The sequence below is a fragment of the Bos javanicus genome, chromosome 3 (assembly GCF_032452875.1).
Source record: "Bos javanicus breed banteng chromosome 3, ARS-OSU_banteng_1.0, whole genome shotgun sequence".
NCBI lineage: Eukaryota > Metazoa > Chordata > Mammalia > Artiodactyla > Bovidae > Bos > Bos javanicus.
The window spans coordinates 17,236,638-17,245,000 of NC_083870.1; the positions used below are offsets into that span (position 1 = coordinate 17,236,638).

Genomic DNA, 8,363 nt, shown 5'->3' on the forward strand with positions numbered 1-8,363 from the left:
TTGGGCCTGGTGTTGAGACACACAGCCAAGACTGAGCTCTTTCCTGTAAACAGGACTAAGTTCCGTTCCCCCAGGTTGCCCCATGTCCGCCAGTCTGATTACAGGCGCTACCTTTTTCCCCTTGTGCTTGCCCAATTCCTGACACTATCTCCTTCCGGGTCAGCTCAGCCTGGCTCCTGCTCTCCCGGAAGCCCCCAAGGCTGCCTGTCCAGGGAGAGCTTTTCTGGGGCGATGTTTCATGGCCTTGCTGACCAGCAGGCTCCACTGACAACACCCGATGCTGGAGGGGATCACGGTTTATGATTCCCTCACTGGACCTGGGGCCTGTTTTCTGTCCTTTCTGGATAAAGGAAGCTGTTTCCACCCGGATGTTCTCAGGAGTGGCTTCAAGGCAGGCATCTCCTGAGGGGTCGGGGCCTGGAAAAACATCATCTCCGTCAATCTCGCCATCACCCTCCTTGAGAGAGGTCAGCGTGAATGCCATCCTGGGCTAGTGAACAAACCGGAAGAAGAATCTCAGAAGAAGCCAGCTTGTTCTAAAGTGTGCTTTTGGCATGTAAGCACCAAAACAAAGCCCGTAGGACCTCAGGCCTCAGTTTCCTCATCTGTCACCCAGGGAGAGTTATATCTGTGATGTCCACTTCACAGTGCTATCAGATGAGTTAGTGGATGCAAAAACACTCTGAAAATATGATGTGCTGTTTGGGCTAAGATGTGATTGTGCAGGTCATTGAGAAGTGGGCCTGGACAACCGAAGGTAGGTGTCGAGTGCTTGATCATTGGTTGAAAACTTGTCATATTTGACGTCATAAACAGCCCTATTTTCCTATCAGGAGGTTGACTATCAAGGAAGGCAGACTGTATTTGGTGGGTGGGTCTATATCCTCCTTTGTTCCCAAAACACTATAATTTAAAGTGGCTGGGTATGATAAAGGGAATTTCTGCCTGGGATAAGGGCTTGGTCAAGTGTTCAATTCTTCATTCATTTATTCCCTCAGTAAGTATTAATTGAGTACCTAGTATGTACCAGACCCCAGGATATGATGGGGTTTCTGCTCTAAAGGGGCCCTTAGTCTCAAAGAAAAGACAGGCAATAAACAGATGAACTCCAATATAGCAGAGCAAATGCGTGATGCAGAAGAGCTTGGTAGCATGGAGGTGAGGATTCACTCAGCGTTGATAGAGGTGGGGGACAGAGAGTCAGCAATGGACCAGAGCAGATGGTGCCTGGACTGGGTCAGGAAGGATGAGAAGCACTTTATTGGCAGAGAGGTATTCCAGTCAAGTGCAGGAAATGGATGATGTCACAGTAGGTCATGTCACCCAGGTCATTTGAGGCTCTGAACGTTGTGTCTCTATGGGCCTCAGTTCCCTCATCTGTAAAGTGGAAATTATGATAGAACATACTTCATTGGATTATATGAGGGTTAAATGGATTGATGTAAATAAAGCTCTTAAACAATGACAGTGGTTCCTGGCACATGGTAAGAGCCCAATAAATACCAATCATTATTTTGCTATTGTTTGTTCTTGTTGATTGTCGTTGCTGTTATAGTGTATAGCTGACACTGAGCTGGGTCCCAGGGAGGCAGACACAGGTGACCCAGTCTGGGTCCTCAAGGGTTCACAGCCCAGCTGGGGAGTCGGACTTATCGACGGGGCAGTGATCACTGTGTACGCTCACACAGTGCTGGCTTACTATGTGCTGCTTTAAAAGCCTCACGTGTTTTTTTGTGTAGAAACTTTTAATTAAAATATAATATCGATTAATAAAAGCCCACAAGTCATAAATATTTTGCATCTATTTTTAATGCTCACAACGACACTATCAGGCAGATTTTATTTTGGGGGAGTGGAAGCATTTAGGATTTTAAAATATTTAAATTGTGGTTATATATATTTATATATTTATATAACCTTGGAGTAGGAAATGGCAACCCACTCTAGTATTCCTGCCTGAAAAATTCCATGGACAGAGGAGCCTGCTGGGCTACAATCCATGGGGTCACAAAGAGTCGGACACGACTGAGCTATATAAATATGAAAGTGAAAGTGAAGTCACTCAGTTGTGTCCGACTCTTTGCGACCCCATGGACTGTAGCCTACCAGGCTCCTCCATCCATAGGATTTTCCAGGCAAGAGTACTGGAGTGGGGTGCCATTTCCTTTTCTAGGGGATCTTCCCGACCCAGGGATTGAACCCGGGTCTCCTGCATTGTAGACAGACGCTTAACCATCTGAACCACCAGGGAAGTCATATATATATATATGTATCTCTAACATAAAATTTACCATCCTAACCAGTCTTTAAGTGTCCAGTTCAGTCGTGTTAAATGTATTCCCTTTGTTGTGCATCTGGTCTCCAAAACGCTCATCATCTTGGAACTGAAACCCTGTACCCAATAAATAATTACCCCCACAGCCCCCTCCTCCTAGACCTTGGAAACCACCACTCTACTTCTGTTTCTATGAGTTCAGCTACTCCAGGTACCTCATATAAATGGAGATACTGGTCTTTTTGAATGTCTTACTTCACTGTCTATCCTCATGGTTCACCCATGTTGTATCATGTGTCAAGATTTTTCTTCCTTTTTAAAGGCTGAATAATATTCCATTGTATGTACACACCACATTTATTTATCCATTCATCTGTGGATGGACACTCGGGTTGCTTCCACATTTTGGCTGTTGTGAATAATGCTTCTGTGAACATGAGGGTACAAATATCTTTTTGAGACTCTGCTTTCAATTATTTTGGGTATATACCCAGAAGTGGAATTGCTGCATCAAACGGTAATTTGGTTTTTAATTTTTTGAGGAACCACTCTATTATTTTCCCTCAGGGGCTTCACTACTTTACATTCCTACCAGCAGTGCCCACGTCCCTTTCGAGACTTGTTATTTTCTGTTTTTGTTGGCAGTAGATGTATACATATATACATATATCCCCTCCATCCTGAACCTCCCTCCCACCTCAGTTTTCATTGGGTTATTGGTTTTCTTTTTGAGTTGAGTTGTAGGAGTTCTTTCTGTATTCTGGATATTAACCCTTTCTCATATATACGATTTGCAAATATTCTCTCCTATAGGTTGGAGGTAGACTTTATTGTAATCTCTATTTAATAATTGAGCTAACTAAAGCACAGAGAGGGTAAGTAATTAGCCCAAGGTCACCCAGCTACAAAGTTAATGACAGAATAAAGCCCAAAGGGCTGCTGGAACATGAAGTAGAGAGAGGCTAATCCCATCTGCTTCCTCTAGGAGGCGATGATGGCTTAGGTCTTGGAGAAGCATAAGGAAAATATTGGTTCAATGCATGAAGGATGGAGAGATGGGAGGGGCTTTCTCAGCAGAGTCATGTTCTTATCAGATCATGCCCTGGAGCCCGGGATCCTGTCTGCGCTCTGACACATCTGCACTGCGAAACTGTGTGAACCGCTTCACCTTTCTAGGTCTCGGCTTCCGTGTGTATAGATTGAGGGGGCTCTGTGCCCCGACTTTCTGATAGGCATGTTCTGAGGGTCTGAATAGGTTACACGAATGTCAAGTACTCTGTACAAGAGAAATGATCACAAATCTTCAGCACTGGAACCCAGGTTGGGGGGAAGTACTCGCTCCTCCTGAAATCCTGGGGGAATCGCCCACCTCCTAGGGTTGAAGCATTTCTGCCTTCTCCAAAAGTGCCCTCTTTCCCCACCCCCACAGAGTTGTTTTCCTCTATAGCCCAGACTCCTGGGGTCACAGGCACATAATCACTCCAGAGAGGATGGAAGGGTCCCTGCTGTTTATGCAGCGGCTCAGTGCCTCATGCTCGTAGGGGGACCCCAAGCCAGAGTCCATCTCCTGGGACACAGTGCTGCCCCACCCCAGCCTCACAGAACAGAGGTGTTGTGAAGGTGTGGGGATAGCAGCAGAGAAACGGACTTAACCCTTAGCAGCCCACATCCCCACTGAGTCCAGCCACACACATAACAACAATAATGGAAATACTCTACCTTCCATTACTAAAAACCCAGCAACTAGGACAAGTGTTCTTAACCTGTTGGAGGCCTTTGGACCCTTTTGACAATGTGATGAATGCTGTGGAGGAATGAGCTTATGTGCATGCACTTAAAATGAGGCATTCAACTTCAGTTCTATTTCCGAGATGCACAGAGAAGCCTTGCAAATAACCACAGCAACAGTGGGAGGGACTTAGGAGCGAGCTTCCATGGTTGGCCATGCCAGGGGACGCTAGCAGCCCACAGGCAGAATCTTTACCATGCCCTCTTCCTGGCTTCTCCTCCTGGGCATCACTGCCTGGCACTTGCCTTCCTCCTTCTACCTTTCCTGTGCTCCCCCTCAGGACTTTTCATTCTGCACGGTGATTGCCCCATTCTCCTTGTTGGGAAACTTGAGGCTGTAGCAACACTGGAAGGGAGTAGCTGCCTCTGAGTGGCCCGAGGCCCTGGGCAGCTGGCCAATCCTGGCTGCTATAAAAGGGAGCCGACACTGAGCCCTGCATGTCTTTTGGCAACTCTGTTTTGGGGAGACCTGGTAAGTGGAACTGTGGTCTGTCCGTCACTGAGGGCTTCCCCTGGGGTGGGCTGAGGAGTGCAGCAGCCTTCTCAGAGGAGGGGAGAGAAAGCTCGCTGGTATCTGGACAGGGTCCAGAGGAACATGAGCCTGGGGTTGAAGAAGGGGCCGAGGGCTCTAGGACTTTTGAGTGAGGGCACGTTTGGGCCCTTCCTGGGCAGAGGATGAGGCCATGGGGAGAGCTGGCAGGCACTGTGTGTGCTTGGGTACCCTGCCACCTCCCACACCCTCATCTACATCATCCCACCCCTTCCCCTTGTAGCCATAGCCCTCTGCTGGCTTTAGCTACTTGGATGGTGTCATCCAAGGCAAAGCCATCCCCTGGGGTAGGAGCTTCCTGAGTGTCCCCACAGGCACCTTGCCCACTTCGGGCTTGCCCGGGTGCTCCGTCTTCCAGGTGGGGCAAATCCTTGGACACCATGCTGACGGATCTGGAGTGTGCCATTAACTCCCTGATTGACGTCTACCACAAATACTCCCTGAAAAAAGGGAATTACCACGCCGTCTATAGGGATGACTTGAAGCAACTGTTAGAGACAGAGTGTCCTAAATTTATGAAGGTGAGGAGGGACTGGGTGTGGTTGGGGTTCTCGGTCTGGCTTTGATGAAGCCCTGGGTCACTGATCACCTGCGTGGCTCCGAACAGACAGCCATACCTCAGCTTCCCTGAGATCTTTACCCTCTGACTTCTCTCTCTCCAATCTTCACAGAAAAAGGATGCGGACACTTGGTTCAAAGAGTTGGACATCAATCAGGATGGTGGAATTAACTTCGAGGAGTTCCTCGTGCTGGTGATAAAGGTGGGCCTGGTAGCCCATGAAGAAATTCACAAAGAATAGCAGAGCTATTGGGCCTGGGGCTAGGCCCCTGGACTCGTCCCTGCAGAGTAATAAAATAGTTGATACCTCAGGTCTCTCCTGATTGCGCTTTCTGTTTGTGGAATGAGGCTCCTGTGGGGGTGGAGGGAGGGTTGGAAAACCCAAAGGAAGAGAAACGAACCTGTGTTGCCCCCGCTACCCATCTATCAGCAGCCCTCTGTGCTTGCCACCAGTCTGCTCTCCTCCCCGTGTTCTTCCCAGGCGATTCCTGAGCCTTTCCAGCCCCACAATCCTGAGTCCTGAGTTCCAGGATTTAAGGATTCTAGAAAGTCCAAGATGTTATAGTTGTAGTATGAGTGATATGCGTGATATATGACATGGGTGATTTGAGAACAGGGAGACATAAAGAAAACTCAGAGTACTCTCTAAATTTTAATTTCCAGCAAAATGTCTTAGATGTGACTTTTAGGAAGTTAGGGAGATAGCTATGTAGAAGTGTGTGTGTGTGTGTGTGTGTGTGTATGAGAGAGAGAGAGAGACAGGGAGAGAGAGAGAGTAATTCTATGCTGTGGTGTGACTTTAGGTGGATGTTACATTAAGTAACACTAATAAGCCCCCTGGCCTCCGCACTTGTAATTTCTTCTAAAGAGGTTTAGGAAGCTTTCCTTCTCTCTCCATTTCCAACCTCTTAACTTTATTCAATAATAAAGAAAGGACTTCCCTGGTGGCCCAGTGGTTAAGAATTTGCCTTCCAATGCAGGAGACATGGATTTGATCCCTGGTCCAGCAGATAACACCTGCTGCAGGCAACTAAGCCCACGCACCACAACGACTGAGCCCATCCTCTCTAGAGCCCCTGAGCCACAGCTAGTGAGAAGCCCTGGGACTCCAACTGAGACTCAACACGGTGAAATAAATAAATAGATACTAAAAAATAAAGGAAAGGCCAGATAGGCTAATACATTAATAAAACACAATGTGAAGAATAAGGAATTCAATTGTTTCCCTGTGGGGTGAATGCTTCGATAATCAGTGACTTATCTAAAATAATCTCCCCGTCATTACTCCGGGTTTCCAAGGGTCTGGTGAAACAGGAGGGCCGGAAAATGAATGGGCATCTCTCACCAGAACCCAGCCAGCAAGCTGAGTTTCCATGCTGCATCTTTGGGACATTTACCGTTGTCCTCACTTAGCAGAAGGGGTGGTGATGTTAGTTATGGAGAAGGGGGTTGGGAGCTGTCACCAAAGTCTCTACACCAGGGATTTTGACTTGGTCTATCTTGCCTGGAAAATCCCATGGACAGAGGAGCCTGGTAGGCTACAGTCCATGGGGCTGCAAACAGTCAGACACGACTGAGCGACTTTACTTTACTATGGTACATCTTGGGGCTTCCTAGGTGGCGCTAGTGGTAAAGAACCTGCCTGCTAACCCAGAAGATGTAAGAGATTCGGTCAGGAAGATCCCCTGGAGGAGAGCATGGAACCCACTCCAGTATTCTTGCCTGGAGAATCCCCATGGACAGAGGAGCCTGGCGGGCTACAGTCCATAGGGTCACAAAGAATCAGATACAACTGAAATGACTGAGCAAGCTTGCACGCATGGTACACCTCTGGAACAGAACTGAAGTTGAGTACACCATTCTGATTGTATGTGTATATGCTCATTCCTCTGAGTCTTTCATCACTAAAAAAGGATGCAGACACCCCTCAAATGTTAATAACATTTGTTCTGGCTTCTGGATTTTTAGTAATGAAAAGTAAAGTGTGTATTTCCATTATTGTTGTTTTGTTTGTGGCTAGACTCGGTGGGGTGGGTAGCGGGTGGGGAACATGTGCTGCTAAGGGCTAAATTAGTTTCTCTGCTGCTGCCCCACCCCTTCACAACTCTTCTGCTCTGTGAAGCTGGGGTGGGGGCACTGTGTCCCAGGAGATGGATGCTGGCTTGGAGTCCCTCTGTGTGCATCAGGCACTGAACCACTGCATAAACAGCAGGGACCCTTCCACCCTTCCTGGGATGATTGTGTGCCTCTAACTCCAGGAGCCTGGGCTGTAGAGGAACCCAACTCTGTGAGGGTGAAGGTGGGGGAAGGAGGGGACCCTTGGTGAAGGCAGAAGTGCTTCAACCCCAGGAGGAGAAAAGGAGTTGGCCAATCCACCCCCCACCCCCCCACCCCCTGGATTTCAGGAGAAGCAAGTTTCTCCCTCACCCAAGAAAATGCCACTCAGATGAACTGGGTCCCAATGCTGAAGATTACTCACCCCAGATCACTGGGCTTTTCCTTTGTGGTAGGGTTTACTCATACAGAAATGCAAATGAACAGGGAAAGATTACAGCTTAAACCCTTATTCACAGAGCAAGGCTTTAATTACCAGCTAGCTTTGTTATCAGCTAATGTATTAGTGAAAATGGTTGGCAGTCAGCAGAGAACTGAGACTGGGGCATAGAATGGGATGGGGGATCTAGTCACTAAATATGGAGGTGGGCTCCCTCTGTGCAGGCGTGGGAAGGTTGGAGACAAAAGCTCTTCCTTCTCAGTTTTCCTGGAGGATCTCTTTATCTATTCCCCAAAGCCAAGTGTGTGCGTGCTCAGTCGGTCAGCCGTGTCTGACTCTCACCCAACTCAGGAGTGTGAACACACTCTGTACATGGAGGAGGCTCTCACTGCAGTTCTGAGAGGCACCTTTAAACGTGAGCAGCTTGTCCAAACGTGGCCCAGGGCAAAAAATATGGGAAAGGTTGTCATGGTTCACCAAGAAGCATCCCAGGCCTCACTCAATATTTAGGGAACATAATGGGTGAATGCACAAAAGGAGAGGGCAGCCCCATTCTGCCTCAGTTATCCACATTGGTGGTGGTGGTGTGTATATGTGTGTGTGTGTGTGTGTGTGTGTATTTGTGTGGATATTTGTATGTGTCTGAGTGAGGGTGAGGGGCAACATATCCCAGTGCTTCACTCTCCTTGAAAATGCA

The 8,363-nt window shown here is 47.9% G+C and overlaps 1 protein-coding gene across 1 annotated transcript; it reads left to right on the top strand.

Annotated features, from left to right (window-relative positions):
- Positions 1–4,429: 4,429 nt before the first annotated feature.
- Positions 4,430–5,483, top strand: S100A8 (S100 calcium binding protein A8). Its single transcript, XM_061405972.1, has 3 exons — positions 4,430–4,535; positions 4,972–5,134; positions 5,285–5,483. The coding sequence occupies exons 2-3, from the start codon at positions 4,994–4,996 to the stop codon at positions 5,411–5,413; spliced, it is 270 nt and encodes an 89-aa protein (XP_061261956.1). The 5' UTR covers positions 4,430–4,535; positions 4,972–4,993; the 3' UTR covers positions 5,414–5,483.
- The last annotated feature ends 2,880 nt before the right edge of the window (positions 5,484–8,363 follow it).

Coding starts and splice junctions, on each gene's coding strand:
- S100A8 (XM_061405972.1), top strand. CDS start 4,994: ATGCTGACGGATCTGGAGTGTGCCATTAACTCCCTGATTGACGTCTAC. Junction 5,135..5,284: donor AGTGTCCTAAATTTATGAAG/GTGAGGAGGGAC, acceptor CAATCTTCACAG/AAAAAGGATGCGGACACTTG.